The sequence below is a fragment of the Mesocricetus auratus genome, unplaced genomic scaffold (genome assembly GCF_017639785.1).
Source record: "Mesocricetus auratus isolate SY011 unplaced genomic scaffold, BCM_Maur_2.0 Super-Scaffold_100042, whole genome shotgun sequence".
In the NCBI taxonomy this organism is placed as follows: Eukaryota; Metazoa; Chordata; class Mammalia; order Rodentia; family Cricetidae; genus Mesocricetus; species Mesocricetus auratus.
The window spans coordinates 2,277,756-2,297,211 of NW_024429219.1; the positions used below are offsets into that span (position 1 = coordinate 2,277,756).

At 55.4% G+C, this 19,456-nt stretch overlaps 2 protein-coding genes across 2 annotated transcripts; one reads left to right on the forward strand and one right to left on the reverse strand.

The window, feature by feature from the left end:
• The first annotated feature begins 1,337 nt into the window (after positions 1 to 1,337).
• On the forward strand, positions 1,338 to 2,346 carry Smim1 (small integral membrane protein 1 (Vel blood group)). The gene is made up of 3 exons (XM_013119946.3): positions 1,338 to 1,478; positions 1,730 to 1,942; positions 2,203 to 2,346. The coding sequence occupies exons 2-3, from the start codon at positions 1,833 to 1,835 to the stop codon at positions 2,327 to 2,329; spliced, it is 237 nt and encodes a 78-aa protein (XP_012975400.1). The 5' UTR covers positions 1,338 to 1,478; positions 1,730 to 1,832; the 3' UTR covers positions 2,330 to 2,346.
• A 1,913-nt stretch (positions 2,347 to 4,259) lies between these two features.
• Positions 4,260 to 16,638, reverse strand: Lrrc47 (leucine rich repeat containing 47). The gene is made up of 7 exons (XM_040734928.1): positions 15,962 to 16,638; positions 9,244 to 9,696; positions 7,963 to 8,079; positions 7,062 to 7,177; positions 6,543 to 6,645; positions 5,811 to 5,900; positions 4,260 to 5,732 (listed from the first exon to the last, which is right to left on the reverse strand). Exons 1-7 carry the CDS (start codon positions 16,622 to 16,624, stop codon positions 5,487 to 5,489), a joined length of 1,788 nt encoding a protein of 595 aa, XP_040590862.1. The 5' UTR covers positions 16,625 to 16,638; the 3' UTR covers positions 4,260 to 5,486.
• Between the last annotated feature and the right edge of the window lie 2,818 nt (positions 16,639 to 19,456).

Below are 19,456 nucleotides of genomic sequence, written 5' to 3' on the forward strand. Positions count from 1 at the left end.
CTTTAAGGCTCGAGGCACCAACCCTACCTCGCGTCCTGGCTTACCCTGCTGGGGGAAGGTGGGATCCACTGACAAGACCCTGACAGCCTTCCTGGGCACCAGAGGCTTCAGCACCCCCCACCCCGCCACGACTCGCCTTTGTAAGTTGGGGTCTCAGAGGGGTTCTGTGGGCAAACGGGTCTAATGAGCAACGGCATGTTGGACTCCTGTGTGCACACCCCTTCAGGGGAGGCTGTGGGTTTGAAGGGGGCCCTGTAGGTCCTTTCTGCTGTGTCTGTGACTGGCTGTACAGCTCAGGGTGCACCACGTCCAGGAGAGCCTGGGCCCAAGGAGTCATTGCTGTCTGGAGGCCTGTCCAGCCACAGATGTTTGGCAAATAAGAGGATCCCACTACTTCAGGCTTGAACGAACTGGGGAGACCCTCATGTCCCAAATTCTACATGTGGGCGGGTTTGATACAGATTTAGAGACAGCCCCGTTAGGGCTAGTGTTGCCTGGGTGTCTAAACTGTGTGTGTGTGTGTGGCGTGACAGCTCCGGCCGTCACATAAGCAGGGAAGAGGTGGCTACTCTTCATTCTGAAAAGGGTTGCGCCCTCTCCCTGCATTCCACCCCACCCGGCACTCTGCCCGCAGCTGGTGACGCGGCAAAGGAGGGATTGGAGTATTAAACTCACCTCTGCCAGCAGAACCCACACCCCAGCGACACCTGTCACCCCAGGTTCTCAGCCAGGGGCCCCACCTGAAGACACGTGTGACTGTTAGGATGGCGCCTTCTTCCACCCAGCCAGTCTGGCATTCTGAGCTTCTGCGGGTCCTCTGCGGCCCACTGGTTGGCTGGGCCTTTGGGTTGCCCGTGTACAGTTGCCCAGGATGTCCTCTGCATTCCCACTGCCTCAGCTGCTGCGGGACAGGGTCCCGGAGCTGGATGCTGCGAGGGGATGCATGCATGCTTGGTACGCAGGAGACCTAACCCTCTCCTTATTGCACGGCCTGCACTTCTGGTGTGTGCCCTGTTCTCCTGAGGTAAACAAGAGGTAACAGGAGAGGCCAGGGTGAATGAGGTTAGTCAAGTGTCCAGTGCAGGCCTGTAGGTTGGCGGGGGCCGCCATGCATGGCAACATTGTCACTGTGACTCCTCCCGACCCACTGTCTGTTCCCGGGTGACTGGTTCTGAGGGAGTCAGGGACGGACAGATTGGTGATAGGAACCTTCCTGCTCTAGGCACTCAGGGGACCCTACTTCCTGCTCACCTACAATCTACAGCCTTCTGGAGCCCCTGGACCCCCAGAAGCCCTGCTTGACTCCTCAGGGACAGCAGGTGGAGGAGGGGCTGAGGACAGCTGCAGCCAGGCAGCTCCCTGGCTGGCTGGACTGGTGGTACCAGCCACCATCCACTGCTCATCCCTTCCCTTGCCAGCCTCTCTGGAGGGCAGCTCCAGGCCTTATCGACGGGGCCGGAGAGGAAGACAGTTATCAGGTCCTTGGCAGTTACGCTTTCTTGGTCTCTGGGGGCGGCACTGGCTGCCTCCCTTGATAAGCGGCCTGCCAGGGAGGAGAGCCCCTCACCCTCAGAAGAGGCCCCAGTTGGGAGAAGCAGTGGCTTGCATTCCTGAGGGTCAGGGCTGGGCCACTGCCCTGCCCCCTGGGTTGGAATTCCTGCTTTGCCCGGTCCTTCTGACCCTGACCTAGTTTCTACTTATCCTGGTAAGTCCCACCCTCTCCTTCCAGGCTGACCGTCCCCTAACAGCAGCTCGGGCCTGCCTTCTCAGTCTGGCCCGATACCTGTCTTATCTCCACTCTGAGTGGTGTAGCCCCACTTCAGGCCTAAAGCATGCAGTCCCAGGAGAGCGGTGTCCACTACAGCAGGTGGGACAGCAGCAGCCGGGATGAAATCAGCATGACTGCCATGTCCAGCACAGAGGAGGCCTCATGCTCTCCAAGGTAAAACCCCTCCAGGCCGTGGCTCCCAGTGCACCAGCCTTGTCCAACCCCAGCCCCCTGCCCCCCCCCCAGACAGCCCACCCAGTGCTCATGGCTCTGGAGGGGGGGGAGTGGCGGGTAACCCCGCGACTTCCGGCGGAGCACTCAGGTTCGAGCTATTCCCTGATCTAGCCTTCCTTCCACACCCAGGCCCACCCAGGGACCTCCCAGCGGCCCCTGCTTGGGCTCACTGGCGGTTGGTTGGTTGGTTCTCGCTCTAGGCTCTCCCAGAAGCTGTGCTCGGGCAAGCTGGGGATCGCCATGAAGGTCCTGGGTGGAGTGGCCCTCTTCTGGATCATCTTCATCTTGGGCTATGTCACTGGCTACTACGTGCACAAGTGCAAATAAATGCTGCCCCATTCCCACCCCTGGGGGTTCCCCCCCATGTGCACACACAGTTTGTACAGACACTCCTCCTCCATACACAGACCCCGGGGCATGTGAAGACCCCGGGGCAGCACAGCTCTACATCTCCGCCACACACGGTGGATCCGCAACCCACACCCAGCCCGGGCAGCGCCAGGTGCACACCCGGTGGAGAACGAGGCTCAGCTGCAGGGAGCTTCCTGAGGCTGGGCCCTGCATCCAGGGTGTCCCGGATTCCTTTGGCCCAGGCTGGGTGGGATGGATCTTCTCCAGCCTAAGGCCCATGCCTAGCTGGGTTGAGGGATGCACTCCTCCCTGTGGCCCTAAGCAAGGCTCCTGGTCCTCTAGGCCTTCCAGATTCCTGATTGTGCGGGGAGGACCCTGAATAATGACATGCCCCCTACCTGTTCTTTTTAGGGAACACAGACAGGGCCCTATATAGAAGATCTGTTTCTGTGCAGGGCACAGAGGCCTTCTCAAATACAACAGTGCATTTTTTTCCCCTGAGACAAGGTTTCTGTGTAGGCCTGGCTGTCCTGGAAATTACTTTGTAGACCAGGCTGACTTCAAACTTGAACCCATCTGCCTCTGCCTCCAAGTGCTGGGATTAAAGGCATGGGCCACCCGATATACAACATTACATTCTTTAACAAACTAGGCATGTCCTTCTTGGCTTACCACCTCAGGGATGGCCCTGAGGGAAAACGAAAGCTGGGTGCCCTCCCCACAGGCTCCCACTCCTTAGGTGCCTGTTGACAAATCGCTGTTTCTGAAGGAACAGTGCTGCCCGGCCAGGCATGACTTGCTCCAGGCCTGATCCTCCTCCACAGCACTTCCTGTTTGGTTCCCTGTTTTGGAATGTGTCCCTCCTGGCTGGGCCATCTCCCAACAATACACATAGACCTAAGGTCAGACTGTGGCTGGACCTGCCCCTCCTTACTGGACCACGTGAGGACAAGCCCTTCACCACTTTAGGATACTGTGGCTATAGTGGGGACTCTGGTCTCCTCTTCAGTGGTCTATGTAGAACCTCCCTGGACCACCCCTCATGCCTTGTGTGCTGTGAAATGGTTCCAGGCTTGCAGGCCGTTTGCTAGAAAATACTGAGGTGAAGTCTGCACCCTGGGCTGAGAAGGGAGACCAGATAGTAGGTTCCGGGTGGTTGGAAGTTCCCTCCCTTTTGCCCTTACCACATGGACAAGTGGAGGGGCATGGCCAATCTGGCCTCGTCCTCGGGAGCTCCCAGTCTGGACTGTCCTGAGTGTTGGTGGTCCTTGCGTGGGAGTTTGCAGTGGAGTTGCTCCACCTGGCCTGGGTCTCTGTACTAAAAGTCTAGGCCTCAGCTCTAAAACACCTCTGCCCCCACTTGCAGGCCCCAACTTAGGTAAGACAGTGGAATGCTCCCCAGCCATAAGCCACTGCTCCCCAGCCATAAGACAGGCGTTGGGAGGTCCCAGGTTAGGACCCCTCGAGGCGTAGTATGGCCCTTGTCAAGAGCAGGGTACTCTGGCCTGCTAGCCCTTGGGGCAGGAGCAGGTGTGTGCCTGGAGAAGGCAGACATGGCTGGGTCAGGGATATGGGTTCCAGTTGAGAGGAAGGGAAGGCCCCAGGCTTCTCTGGGCAGGCCTGTACTCCTGGGATGACAGCGGGGGGTGGGCATCTAGCCACACCCTGTACTCCAGACTGAGTCAGGTGCTCCCTGTCCACCCTGGCAGCTGTCTGGTGTCTTCAGCCTAGCGCTCTCTGGCCAGTATCATGCAGGGAGCTGCCTCAAGTGACCACAAGGCCATGGGCCCCCTAGTGGGGTCCAGAACCAGGCGGGGATTTGGGCTGTGAATGTCTGCTACACTAAACCGACTGTGGCACTGTCCCCTGGAGACAACAGTGGGAAGGCTGCCGGACACAGAGGAAATGCTGCTACCAAAAGGTTTTATTAGAACAAAGAGGTGTTCTGCTTGTATCTGTAAACAGTTCCAACAATCTCAATACCACACATGGACCGTGCTGGAGGGAAAAGCAGGGACTGGGGGGTGGGTGGGTGGGGGAGAAGACGGGCATGGGGCAGCTCCACCCTTACACACTTTGGTGAAGCCACACAGAATAGGTGAGCTCTTGCCATGGCCACTCGGAGGGACCTATGAACAACTGTGTACTCACAAGGCAGCTCCCTGTCTCACGGGGCCAGCTTTGTTCAGGACACGAACATGAAGGGCCCAGAGCTTCACTGGTTCTGACAACTGAAGGCTCTTGCACAGAATCAAAACAAAAAAACCCAAACCATTGTTGTTTTACAGAAGACAGAAATTGTCCTTTGACGTCAAAGACCACTAAAGAGAAGATGGTGTTGTGGGGAGAGGCTGAAGGGCCTGGCTCTCCTCTGCAGCCGGGTGGTAAGGCATGGATGGGGCCATTAAGTCCCTTCTGGACCAAGCATCTGGGCTCCAGGGGTGGCAGGTGTGTCATGAGTACATCAGCCAGCGCACGGAGAGATGAGGGGTGCACGGTGACACGGGAGCCTGCAGGGCCACGTGTGAGGCACACCTTCCCGTCACTGGCTGACGGACCACAAGCCAGCCTTCCCATTCACGCACAGAAGTCCGTCCGACTACACAGGGCTACGGGACCTCTGTAGCTGAGGAGTGGATGCACCAACCATGACCAGTCCTCCTGCTCTGGGCACAGCTGTGGGAGCACAGCAGCAGCACCACGCTAGGAAGCAAGCTCTAAAACGGCTAAGATCACAACATGATGTTCCCAACTGTCTTTGCACAGGTGTTGTTTAAAAAAAAAAAAAAAAAGAATGCTATTAACATGTTGTAGAAAATTAAGGACTGTTCAATACAGCGCCTGCCACTCAACCGGAGCTTGCCCCTGCACTGTCAAACCAAGCTCGGCGTCCTTCCCAGGTTCCCTGCCACATGATCCACAACGTTTCCAGTGCTTATTGGAGTAACCCATGGGAACAGCAGACTCACATCAGTGCTGTGAAGACAACACAGCTCACTTTACAATAGTCACCCAGACAAAAGCAGACACCTTCAAATACCCAGAGAAAAGGAACGAAGAGCAACCACACAGACATCTAGAGCCAGCACACCCCCAGGAACCGCAAGTGGAGCCGGTTACACGGCCTGGACCGTCAGCGAACCACAGTCACATAGGGAGGGGTGTTGATCAGGTCGGCCTTGGATGGGTACACCACCTTCAAGCTCCCCTCCAGGTCCACCACTCGGACCTGCTCCACCACCAGGGGGCACTGTCCATCCTTCCCAGATCTCAGATTCAAGTTGGGATCAGAAAGCCCGCAGCTGGCACCAGGTTCCGTATCCGAGAGTGCGTCTTCCTCTTTGTTTTCTGAAATGCTTTTGTTCAGTTCCGCCATTTTCTGCAAACGAAAATCACTTTTTAGCAGAGAGCAAGTCAGGCTGCAGTAACCCACAGAGCGTCCCTGGAGGCCACTCACCAGAATGAGACTGTCCATGATGTCCTTACAGAGCTGCAGGCTAGTGGCACTTGTTACTTCCAAGAACAAGCTGCATGTTGTTTTCTTAATCTTAAGAGTTGGATTTCGGGAGAGAATGGTTATTGGTGCTAGTACACCAGCTGCTCAACGTATTCGGGAGAAAAATCTATAAGCAGAGTTACACAGGGCTGGGGTGTAGAGTGCTTGCCTCGTGTGCATGGAGCCTTGGGTTAGGTCCCGAGCACTGCACACACCAGGTAGGGCGGTGCACACCTGTGATCCTAGCTAGCGTTAGGGAAGCGGAGACAGGAGGATGGCAAGTTCACGGTAACTCTTAGCTTACAGGTCAAGTTAAAGGCCAGCCTGGGCTACGTGAAAACCTGCCTCAAAACAACACTAGTAACTTGTAGCATGGGCCACAGACTGGGGGACAGCACAGTGGTGACTTGGCAGAGGTGGGTGGCACCAGGTGTCAGCAATGCCGAGAAGCAAAGGGTCCCAGCTCTCTGCATGTCTGTCTGTCTGTCTGTCACAAGGCCCTGTCCCAGCTCTCTGCATGTCTGTCTGTCTGTCTGTCACAGGCCCTGTCCCAGCTCTCTGCATGTCTGTCTGTCTGTCTGTCTGTCTGTCACAAGGCCCTGTCCCAGCTCTCTGCATGTCTGTCTGTCTGTCACAAGGCCCTGGACGGTGGGGCGGCCTAGAGGACGTGCCCACGCCTCAGACGCTGCCTACCTTCGTCTTCTCACTGTTTGTTATGGGTGGGAAAGAAATCACGTCTCCTTCGGCATCCACGAGACAAGGGTAGTTTTCCTTCCCGTCCAGTAAGTGAAGGTACCTGTGGGAGGGAGTCCAGGGGATGGACGGCACAGTGTGAGCTACGATAAAGCCAAGCAGGGGCAAAGTTCTGCGGAAGAACCAGGCGCAACACCAGAGCCCACGCGTGACACCGGAGCTGCTCCGGCCCTGCACTTTCGTCTGCCCAGAGACCCAGGAGGTGACGCTCAACAGAGGGCCTCGGGTCGCCAGCCCTGACCCTACTGCTGAGAGCCTGATGGCCGCCTGGAGCAGGACCACCCCTCCCCCAGCCCCCCCACCATGGAGTTCTTCCCTTTTGGGAGGAGTAATCACTCCCTTAGAAGGAAGTGTGCGGAGGAGAGTCCCTCCCTATCCGGCTGCATTGGAGGGCTGGCAGCGATGGGGCTGCCTTGCAGCGGGTGGCGTGCCTAGACCTCTGTCTGCCAGACGACCGACCTGTGCAGCCCTGAGACGCTCTGCCGCTTCTTCTGCTTCCTCTGCTCCTCGGCCTCCAGCTGCAGCTGCTTCACCAGCTCCTTGGCCTTGGCTTCTCTCCGCCCCAAGGGCACAATCTGTGGGGGCAGAAAAGCCCACTGCTCACTGTGCTACCGAGGCCACCCGTGAGCATGAGGGATGCTATGCACCTCTCTCTACCTTCTCTAGCCGGGGAGTGGGTTGCCAAGTCTCCAAATCTGAAAGCAAGAGACTGAGGCCCATCACATGTAACACACTGGCTGGCTACGTTTGCAGAGATCCCTCTGGAGAGGGGCGCACAACAGTCAAAGCTCTGAACTCATAAATGCCTGTGTTTCTAAAAACACGTGACTGCTCAGCAGTGGGGGGAAGAGGAAGTAGTCGCCTGATCTGGCTGAGTTAGGCAAACAGCTGGCAGCACCTAAATCCCTCCCTCTGGGTTTCTATGCCAAATCTAAGCTTGGAAATCACAGCCCAGAGCAACAACCTGGTGATTCAGCTCACACTACAGGTGCTCTGCAAGTGGGACATAAAGCAAAATCTTTGGTTAAAGTTGGTGAGCTAGCTGGGCATGGTGGCACACGCCTTTGACCCCGGTACTTGGTGAAGAGGCAGGTAGATCTCCAAGTTCAAGGCCAGCCTGCTCTACACAGAAAGTTCCAGGTCAGACAGGGCTACGGAGTAAGCCCAGGAAGTAACCTTTCAAAGCCTCCCTCATCACGAGCATTTGCATGGCTATGCACGGTGACCCAGAGCAAAGGCAGAAATCACATCCCTTGTGTACTTGCCCGAAAAGTACCAGGTAAAGCTTCCCAGGCCCCAACCCCAGCCTGTGAGTCTCCTAAGGAAAAGCGCAGAGCAGCTGGGGCAGAGCGATTGGCACCTTGAGGCCCTCGGGTGGCCGGGCTGCGTACAGCAGGGGCCCGCGCACTGCCTGGAGGTCGTGGGTCGCAATGGTTGCTGCTGTCCTCTTCTCACAGAGGTCATCATGGAGCTTTGTCTACAGATGAGAGCACAGTAATGGGCTTCAGAGTTCCTGCTGTCCAAGGAGGAACCTGCATCGAAGCCAGTGGCCTGCAGTACCCCCCCAGCCTGCAAGCTCACCGTCCCGTCACAAAGTGGCCCCTTTCCCACACCGCCCCGCCTCCCAACCGTGTAGTTATCTGGTCACCAGCAGCCTCTCTCTCCTCTTTAATGCTAGAACTTTCATCTCAGTCTATTACTCCATCTACGAGACAGACTGCAGGTCTGCTGCTAGGCTGGAGGTGGGGGTGGGGTGGGGCACTAATGGCCTCCTCCCTGAGCTGCTGAGGGAAGTCTCAGACAGCAACCCCGACCTTGCTTGCACAAGGCTGCCCTGTCTCTGTTAGGCACAAAATGCAAAGATTGTTTTTCATTCCACAAGGGAGGCAGGTGGCAGAGGAGAAACCTTAGGGAGTGGTCTAGTCAGGCAGACCCAGGGACTCCCATGAGAATGTGCTGCTGAGAAGGGACAGTTTTACATTCATTCATTCATTTTTGAGACAGGACCTTACTGTGTAGTCTTGGTTGGTCTGGAATTTGCTATGCAGACTAGAATGGCCTGGAATTCACAGAGAACTTTTTGCCTCTGCTGGGATTGGAAGTGTGAGCTACCATGCTTGGCAAGAAGAAGCAACTGTAACATGATCTCACAGAAAACAAGCTGTGCATTTTACTGCAGAAATCAGAACTATCTACTGGTATCAAACATCATCAATTAATTTGTGTCTGAAGTCGGGTAACATGTGAGAGCTGTGTGAGGGAACCAATAGCCCGGGTCCAGCAGATCCTTGACAAGGGTGTGCTCTGGAAACCGGGGATCTGCTGGGGATGGGTGATGGACCTTCTACACCCTGAACCAGGACCTGCTACACTACCACTGAAGCAGGGAGACCGAGGCATGGAGACCACCTTGCACCTCCTGTCCCTGACCTGCCTGCTGGCTCCAGCAGTGCATTCAGCATGCAGTCCCCACACTCAGCAGTCAGACTCCCCATTATCTGTCGGCTACATGCACACCCAGCATGCAGCCTCCTCAAATCTGCCTGCTGCATGCACGCCCATCCCAGGGTGCAGCCAAGTCTGTCCACCATGTACCCACCTCCGGCATGCAATCCCCCAAGTCTGCCTACCGAGTGCCCACCTGGGAGTTGAGAAAGCGCCGGAGTGCATTTCCTGGCTGCAGGTCCATGCCTCTCACGACGGCCCCCACGATGTACGGGCGTACGTCCCTGACCTCTGGGCTCACCCTGACCGTCAGGGGTGTGGGGTTCTCAGAGACGTGCAAGACCTTGAGCATCAGCCGGGCTGCGTCTGCCACCTCATCCTCACCCTCCCCGCTTTCCCGACGCTGCTTCCGCTCACGCCTCTTCTTTCGGTCTTCCTTCTCGGAGCCCTCTTGCCGGCCCTTGCTCCGGCCGCCGCGGCCGCCAGCGCGCAGGTACTCTAGGATGGATTTGGTCTGGCAGCCGCCCACCATCTTCTCCAGGCGCTTGTCTCGAAGCTTGTTCCCTCGGAAGTTGATCTCCTTGAGCTTAGGGCAGTCTGCCAGTTCGGCAGGGATCTCGGCCAGCTGGTTGTTGGACAGGTCTAGTGTCTGGGTGAGAAGGGGAGGAGAGACGCACGTCCAGGTCAGGCCAGGTGGACAATGAGTTCTACTGTGGTCCAGGCCCAGGAGCCACTGCCAGGCTACCCCACGAGTTACCTGCATGGCCATAACTGGCACCCTCCCCCCACATCCACAGAGCCTCGCCAACTCAACGCATCAGGCCCGCCAACACCACATCAAACACGCAGACCTGTCAGCAGGCGAGGGGACAAACCAGAACTCCTTCCAATCTGAAATAGGCTCCTCAAACGGCGCTCCACTATTTCTTGAGTTTAATGAACAAAAACAAACACCAGCAAACCCTCTCCCCATACCAAGTGTGACATCACTAGTGGGACATTGCCTCACCACTGTTCCTTTTTCTGGAGGTGGGCTAGAGGGAGGCAGTAGGGCCACTGTGTCCACGAGACACACACACACACACACACACACACACACACACACACACACACACACACACACAGTCTAGTGATCTGTGGAAAAGAAATCCTGCTGATATCCTACTGACGGACAAATACTGCCGTTCCAAACACCACGCAAGAGTGTGCAGTCCTTCAGCCACCACACAGTCATAGTGTGTGTGTGTGTGCGCGCGTGTGTGTGTGTGCGCGCGCGCACTCAACAGGCTGGAGTCAAATATTCCTTCTCTGCGGAAACAAACAAATGTCTGCCGTCCCTTACAGAGCAACAGTGATCAATGTGGAGGAACATCAACAGTCTATAAGCTTGTTGGGTCTCTTGCAGCTGCTTTGATGAAGATGACGGCTGCCCTGTCCAGAGGACAGTGTTTACCAAGAGCCATCTGTCTGTGCCTTGTTGCCAACAGATATCTTGTGCTGTATGCCTGGCTTGAGAGCAGTTTTGACAATCATAAACACTTCTTCTCAGAAGCCAGGCAGTGGGGGTCCAAGCCTTTAATCTCAGCACTCAGGAGGCAGAGGCATGAGGATCTCTGTGAGTTCAAGGCCAGCCTGCTCTACAGATTGAGTTATAGGACAGACAGCCAGGGCTACACAGAGAAATCCTGTGTCGAACCCCCCCCAAAACCATTTCTCAGGGTTGGTGGGGACTCTGGCTGCCTTGTTATTTGCTCTAAGCATCTTTCAGAAGAGCCTGGGAGGTCTACAGTCACCATGGTGTGACACCTCACCTCTGCACTCAGAATCTAGAGCCATGCAGGTGCTTGCAGCAAGTACTCAGCCGTAGTCTGGTGGCAGCTGAGTCCTTGGAAACAGGTAGATGACAGACAGCACAGGGAAAGGACTGAAACACCCTCTGCTCTGGATGGTGGAGCTTCTCAGCCTCAACTCAGGAAGCAAGAGAGAAGACAGCACAGAGGGGCTCCCGACACACACGGCAGGTGGCAGCTACAAAAGCCAAAGGAGAAAAGCATGAAGAAGTGACAGATGCCCTTCAGAAGGAGGAGGCCAGACACAGCGAGGCCGGCTGGATAGAAAGGCCAGGCTGTCCTGCATGTGCGGATGTCCCTGCAGCAAGGAGTCACCAAGAGCGGTGCTGCTGCCTGTGTCCACGACGAAGAAAGAGGCTCTGTGAGCGTGCCCCTCCACCAATGTACTTAGAGCAGGGCGGGAACTTTCAGCTTTTTCAGTTTGTGTGGGTGTGATGAGGCCTCTCGGGGAGGTACCAGGTTGAAGCACAAGGCTCAGCTGCTTCACAGCCTGAAGCAAGCTCATGAGGTTTTAATGTGTTGACTCTGACCCCATAAAAGTTGGGCTGGCAGGTCCCACATTGCAGCCATGTTGGTGCTCAGATGGGTCTGGGGCATTTCAGATCTGTACTGTGCCTCGGCCTAGCTGGTTCCCCAGCAACCACTCTAAAAGAGGACCACTAAGACACTCAGGAACCAAGTGCTGGGTGTGAGCCAGACTCTTCCTGACGCTGTGAGGTCACCAGCCCAGAGGAACAGGCCCTCTGGAAGCCTGAGAGACTGAGTGTAGGCCTTGTTTGACGGTCAGTTTGCAACAGTCTGTCTGTAGTCCTGTGGGTGTGGACATGGGGGCTTCTGTGCTCCCCGAAAAAGTTTTGCCCAAACTACACTGGGTGGAAAACACACTTCTCAAACACTGGGTTGAATGAAGTGTTCCTACTTCTGAAGTAGACTATGAAAAGCCTGTTGGGGCCCATAAAGAGGGGTCCATTTCATCTTGCCTCAAGATCAGAGTTCAAAACTGTCCTTAGACCTATAAGACTAAGCTTGGCAGCTGCAGGATGTTTCAGCCTTGGTAGCTATCTAAGTAACAGACTTGGGCTCAGGTGTATTTACTCTTGACCCTGAAGGCCGAATGGCAGGTGTGGCTACCAAATACTTGGAGGATTTAGGGAAGTAAGTCTGTTTGCCCCTTGTACATGATAATAGAAGTCTCTTGTCATTGTCCCCACTTTTGGTTGGGTACTGAAGAATGTTGAAGAATAAACTGGACTGAATTTGCCCTCCCGACAATATCATATGTCTCTGCCTTTTGTCTTAACGTCTTTAGCCTTTCTCAATCCACACGGCCCCTTCTCAGGTACTGCAGCTCCCACAAAGGCCATTTCCCAGATCCGCTCAGGGTGGCAAAGAGAAGGCCTCAGAGTAGCAAGGGCTTAGAGAAAATTCTTATGTGAGGGTCGCTAGACTTTTCTGAGGGGAAAAGGAAACAAGCACACACTCTCCTGATGGTGAGTTTTTCTTTTACTTCAACTTAAATATCTTTCTTGACAATCTCTCTACACAGTTATACCTCCACAGCTACAAATCTCCACACGGCCCGTGTAGCAGCAGTTCTCTCTCACACACACACTCCTACATCATTCTCAACCACACCCTTCACTCAGTGCGCGCGCGTACACACACACACACACACACACACACACACACACACACACACACGCAAGCACGCACAGCCACCTGTCTCTACTGCCATAGGCAAACTCTGGACAATTTCGTGTTATATTTTCAGGTCCTGACCCATTCTCATAATATGAGTTACATAGTTTCTCTGAGGCTAGGGAGGTCTTGCTGACCTGCCAGTAAGCAACACTTGGCCTTGCACACAGCTCAAAATTAGTGAGGATTCCTAGATGGCAAACAATTGGATGAACGTTGAGCCTGGGTCTGCGACTGCGTGCTAAGAGTCACCTGCTGCAGCAAAGTTACGTCCACCGAGGTTGTTTCTATCCTGACCTTGAATCAGCAAGGAACACCTGGGAAAATGGCCTCATGTGTTTGTCTCCAGGGGTAACCAGTCTGCTTTGAATCTGTTCTGGAGTCTAAAATTAGCTGTCTGTGCAAAAGGTTGTCTTTGTGACTGAGAATTCTCCTATGTCGGTCTGAGTAATGTAAAAATATCCTAGTATTATTTCTATTCATCAGAAGTATACAGATGAAGCAGAAATCATCTTCCTGACCACCCACAGCTATATGAGTGCCCAACAAGTGTTAAAAAAACCACCACCAACGGGCTGTGGGAAGAGCCTCTCGGCTGTTCTTATCAGGGAGGTGTAGAAGAAAGTTATGGACAGAAAACAACCAGTCATTTGCAGTCAATAACCACACAGTTGTGCCAGGTGGGGCTCCCCAAGTGGGCCGACTTGTTAAACACTAGCTGTCACTGCTGTACATTCCCACAGCCTCTTGAGACCCGCAGCTCTCGTCATGCTCCCGCTGTTAAAATGCAACTTACTGAAGACCTGGGAGAGCAATAAGAGGGGGAGGGGGATTGTGGCAGGGTTGAGTGTCCAGCACAGCCTCAAAGAGAGTCATTAGAAGGGGGGGGCACTTTTCAGGGACACTACCTGCTAAGGGCAGGACAGAGCAGGAAGCAACAGCCTGAACACCGGGTGAGTGTCTGCCTGGGGCCCTGTGCGGACAGAGGCTAAGATGAAGGATGAGTCAGAGAGAGGCTGATGGGCCCTGTCACACAGTGCCACAGGGAGAAGCCTCCGTGTGAGAAAGGTGACCGCTCGCTCACGTTGAGTCAGCTCTCAAGTGGCTGCCTCGTCATGGGAGTGGAGCCTGGGTTCCAGCTGCGTTGGGTAAGCACAGATGGGGGCCCTCCTGTGTGGAAGGTAACGACGCCAGGCTGAGGCAGGGCAGGTGTCAGCGCTAGCCTCCCAGTGCTAGAGGAAGCTGTGGGTGGGGCATCTGGATGCCTTGCAGGATGGGATGCACATCTGACACCAGAGCTCCCAGGGGAACACAAACCCTAACCGGTACAGTGACAGCTGAAGCCACCTCTGTGCTAGACGCCTTCTAGGAAAGGGACAACAGAGCGGTGAGGGAGACGTGAGACCGCGTCTGTGGGAGACGCGCAGGGCCAACCACCTCAATCTCAGAAACCACGAAAGTGGCAACAGCTGCTGGACGAAATCTGGGCTTAGCAGGACCCCCAGGTGAATCTGGTTACTTCTGGCTACAGCTCCATTCAAAGACCGGGGTAGACTTGCTTACCCCAGATTCTCCGGTCCCTGTGTGAGCTACGGGGAGGGACTGATCCTAGCCCGGGAACAAGCACCAAGGGGACATCTTTGATGACTAAGGTGGCGTCCTGTTTACTTCATCAGCCTCAATCGGAGAGCACAAGTCCGGGTGACAGGCACTGCAGAAGCAGGCCGGAGCGATGTCACATATGAGTCCTAAGAGGCCACAGAACCCCAGAAGAAGAGAACGGGTATTACTCTAGGGTCACAGGTCTCCCCGAAAGGGAAACCAAGCCACACAGGTCTAAGGTAGAGAGAGCAATGAACCCATGTCCCAATAAGCACAGTCAACAGGGGAGACCAGCTCCTGGCATTCCTTGCCCCAAATGCCTAAATAGCAGACTCCAGAGTTTTCCTATTGTTTTCCCTCAGATTAGGGCTTGGTGGTCCTGTTGGTAGCCCCTCAAGCTGGTGTGGGGCCAGATGTGGTGGCAGCTCCTGGGCAATGGCCAAGGCACCTGCTTCTGATCCTCCTTCCTGAAGTGAGGAGATGAGCCCGCTGCTTTCTGTGCCCATGGCCTTGCCTGTACTGGGCTGTGTTTTCCCAACCAGTGGGATGTGGTTTAGTGGCAAGAGGTTAAGCCTTAAGATGCCTGACAACACTGCTTCGAGTTGTTAGGTGAAGGGTATGGGGGGTTCCAAGAAGACGGATGACACGCAGACAACCGTCATTACTCAGCTCGGCCCCAGTGGCAGCTGAACTGCATGCAGCCTGTGAGGCCATGGCTGATATAAAGAGGGGCACCGTGTTACAGCCACTATCAGCACCCTGGGAAACCAATGCATCCTCTACATGGGAGGGCAGAGCGTACAGCCCGTGTCCCACCTAAGCCACAGGGGGGATGACTCAGGGAGTCACACCCCACAGCCTCCTGCAGGAGATGCCAAAAACCAGCTGTCATTCTCCAGAGTGGCTGGCCCATTTCTCTGACACATGTGTGCAAGCACACACACAATCAACAGCCAAGTCTTTATATGTACATACAGACACATTTGCTATGCCGATATACCTTCATTGTGAAATGTCTGCATAAACTCAAGCATGACAAGTGCAACACACACAGGCCTGCCCTGCCAAGGATGTGCGCACATACGTGTGTGTGTGTGTGTGTGTGTGTGTGTCGAAGAGCCCAGACTGGAGTCAGGTCTGGCTGAGTGGTTCTGCATCTTCTGCCTTCCCATCCCTCACTCAAACACACTTCATGAGCACCTGGTGGGCGTCAAGCCTGGCGGGAGCCCGCGTCCACAAACCACAAGAAACCAGTCACTTGCACAAAAGGCCGTCCCGAGGAAAACTCTGGGGTTGTACTGTTGTTTGGCTTTTCGGGTAAGCACTTCAGCTTTCTGAGGAACGGAAGCCGCGTCCCGGGCTGGCCTTCTCCGAAGGCTGCTGTTAGGGCGAACACTGTACAGACCTCAATCTACCAGCCCCAGTCCTCTGGTGTTCTGTGTGTGCCTTCTCGGGCTGGATGCACCGCTACTTGGAAACCCCGATCGGTCGCAATCACACACGACTGGACCCGGCTCCCTGCCTGTTCTCGGACTTCTTCCCGCGCCACAAGCCCAGGTTTGAAAACAACTTTTAAAAACCGCCCCACGTCCAGAGACACACCCTCCCCACCCCGCAAGGCTCAGGGTCTTGAGAGACGTGATCCGGGATGGACCGACCGGCTGCTGAGGCATCCTCCAAAGGAGGGGCGGAGGGGTGGGCAGCGGGACGCGTTCCCCCACCCTCTCCTCGCGGGGGGAACGGACGGGGACAAGCTCGCCTGACCTTAAGCGAAGCCAGGTGCGCGATGTCCGGGCTGAGCTCCCGCAGGCGGTTGTCGGCGGCCGCCAGCTCGCTGAGCAGGGGCAGAGCCCCGGGCCGGAAGAGCTCGGCGGGGAAGGCGTCCAAGCAGTTGCCGGTGAGGTTGAGGCTCTGCAGGCGAGGGGCGCAGCGCGCCAGGTCGGCGGGCAGCTCGCGCAGGCGGTTGCCGCTGAGGTTGAGGCTCTGCAGCTGGGGCAGCCCGGGAGGCTCGGCGGGGCCCAGGCCCTCGCCGGGAGGCAGCGCCTCCAACGCGTTGCCCGACAGGTCGAGCACGCGCAGCGCCGGCAGCGGCCCCAGCTCCGGGCTCAGCCGGGGCCCCAGCGCGTTGCGCCGCAGCACCAGGCTGTGCAGCTGCGGCAGGCCCTGAGCCAGGCCGGGCCCCGGGGCGCGCAGGCTGCCGCAGCCGCTCACCTCCAGGTAGTGCAGCAGCGGCAGCGTGAAGAGCCGCGGCGGCAGCCGTCCCCCCGCCGCCTTCACACGCTCCTCCAGCCCGGGCCCGGTCAGCAGCAGCTCGCGGCGACGCTCGCGCTCTGCCAGCTCCAGCTCCGGCCAGGGCTCGGATACGGACGCGGCCGCAGCCGCGGCCGCCGCCGCCTCCGCCGCCGCCGCCTCCGCCGCCGCCGCCATCGCTGCGCCCGCGCGCCGCTTCCGGCCTGCGAACCCTACTTCCTGCGGGAGCCGGAAGGGACCGCTGAGAGCTCACCTGTAAGTCGGGGAGTCAGGGGGCGGGGTCTTGGGATGGGGCGGGGTCTGTGGGATGGATGGGCGGGGTCTGTGGGATGGGTGGGCGGGGCCGCTCACTCTTAGAGAACTTGTCTGTCGGGTGCCGCGGGAATCCTAATTCCCATCGCCCAGATAACCGGCTATGGGCGTGGTGGTGCTGGTAGGGCGAGCATGAAGCCCCCCATCCCCTCCGGGCTTGATGATCCCCACGGTGAGTGGCGGTGCACACCCGTCATCCCGGCACTCGGCAGGTGGAGGCCGGAGGATTAGGAGTTTGAGGCCACCCTCGGCTCTGTATGCAGCAAGTTCGAGGTCAGCCTGTCTGGGCGACATAAGACCGAAAGAAGCCTGGCGTTGGTGGCGCACGCCTTTAATCCCAGCACTCGGGAGGTAGAGGCACGCGGATCTCTGTGAGTTCGAGGCCAGCCTGGTCTACAGAGCGAGTGCCAGGATATGCTCCAAAGCTACACAGAGAAACCCTGTCTCGAAAAACCAAAAATAAATAAATAAATAAATAACGAAAGAGACAGGCAATGAGAATAAAGATTTAATCAGCATGGCATACTGCGATGAGGAAAAGATAAAGGGTTCCGTCGTCAGGGTACTGACGCAGAGAAAGGAATTGGGACAGGCAACAAGAGGTAGCCCAATTGGTAGAGACATACGCCAGTCCAAGCTTCAATGCCCAGTACTGGTGGGATGGCCTAAGTCGTCTTTATCGCTGTTCTGGTCCTGCAAGGTGGTCCAAGAAGTTGAAGTCATATCTGCTTCAAGGGGGCGCCATCCAATTGCCACAGGTACTTATTAATGCGCCAGGGTTGAGGCCTAGTGGTCAGACATAATGGTCTAGAACAAAACTCAACTGCTTTGTGGCTGGAACGCACTTGGTTTATCCTAATATGGAGGGGTCAGGCACGTCCGTGGAGCCTTGAGTGTGATTAATGATCTTGTCGGTGGTTTGCTAGGGAACTGTGCAGGAAGACACACAGCCAGGGGTGAATGCGGGGTGTGGGGCTGACGTGGTGATTGTAATGACTCAGGATGGCTTCAGTCATGTCAATTGGGACCCGTTCGAGAAGGAAGGCCTGACACACCACCAAGGACCTTAAAAAAAAAAAAAGCAGGAAAGAAGGAAGCAGACAGATGGACGGCGGCTGACTCAGCCTCAGTCTGGTGGTGGAGACTCTAAAGCCAGCTTTAATTTTTTAATGGACCTCCTGCGTGATTCACTGGTCTGAGCCTGGTAACACCTGTACCAGACCTCAGCACAGCAGGACTCTAAGGTGAAGCCTTGTGCTGACGTGCCCAGGTGGCACTGGGAAGTACGGTTGTATTTCAGAAGCAGTTGTTTCCACCTGTAGGTTTTAGACTGGACTGGAGGACGGTGTGGTGCTTGCTCCTTTACTTGTGTAAGAGTCCCTGTTGCAGGGGAAGGGTCCAAGCGGGTAGCCTCCTGGGGTGGGAGGGTTGAGGGATGAGAAGGGACGGAATCAACAGCGCAGACTCCGGGAGTCAGGTGACTAGTTAAAGCAGACTCATTTACTAAGGGTATAGGCAGGCCTTTTGTACCCCCTCTCTCTCTCACTGGCCCAGGGTATTGTTACTTTGGTGGTCCTCAGGCCTCGAAGACGCAGACTTCAGGTTGGCACAAGAGGAAGCTTCGAATGCCTGTGCTATGCTGGCCTCCAGCAAGTCCCCTCCCTTAAAGACACAAGGTTCAGAGCCCTCTCCCATCCTCTCTGGGTCAGAGCCCTGTATGTGACAGGCGAATGCTGTGCTCCTGACCTATATGTCGGTCCTAGCTGGGGTTGTTATTGCTGTGATGAACACCACAACGGAAAAGCAAGTTGGGGAGGAAAGGGTTTATTCGGTTTACACTTCAACGGCACTGCTCATCACTGAAGGAACTCAGGGCAGGAACCAAGGCAGGAGCTGATGCAGAGGCCTTGGAAGCGTGTGTACTGCTTGCTTCCCATGGCTGGCTCAACCTGCTTTCTTATAGAACCCAGGACCATCAGCCCAGGATGGTCCCATGTACAACGGGCTGGGCCCTCCCCCATCAATCACTAATTGAGGCAATGCCTTACTGCTGGAGGCATTTTCTCAACGGAGGCTTTTTCCTACTCTAGTGTGTGTGAAGTCGCATAAATCCAACCAGTACAGCATCCAACTGCTCATCATTGTCTACACAACTCTACAGGACAAGCAGGTATAGGAAGATCTAATTGCACTTTAAAATATATACTTAATAAACAAAAAGGGGTAATTTAAAAACCCTCACAGGTAGATTATACAATGCTCTAAAATTTTGAAATGCTCGTGAAAAAGGAACAACAGTTGTGAAGAGACGTTGGATAACAGAAAAAAAAACCTTGCTGAATTAAATGTATACTTTAAGGATGTGTTGACCTCAGAATGGAAACCAGGGTATTTGTTACATTGGGGAAGAGGGTTTGCTTTTGTTTCCACATAAGAAGAAAAGCTATGGATACCATCAAAATTGATAAAGATTAGATTTGAACAGGAGGGACCCCTTGATTAGAAGAGGTGCCAGTCTTTCAACCCAAACTAACTTCTGAAACTAACAAATTCCTTTCATTTGATCAGGCATGAAAATAAAATAAAATAATTGTTTTATTAAAAGATACTACATGTTCTGTCGCCAAAAACCAGTTTGTCTTAAAAAAGATATAGCCTGACAAAAAAAGAACTCCCCAAAGTTAGGGTTGGGGCAGG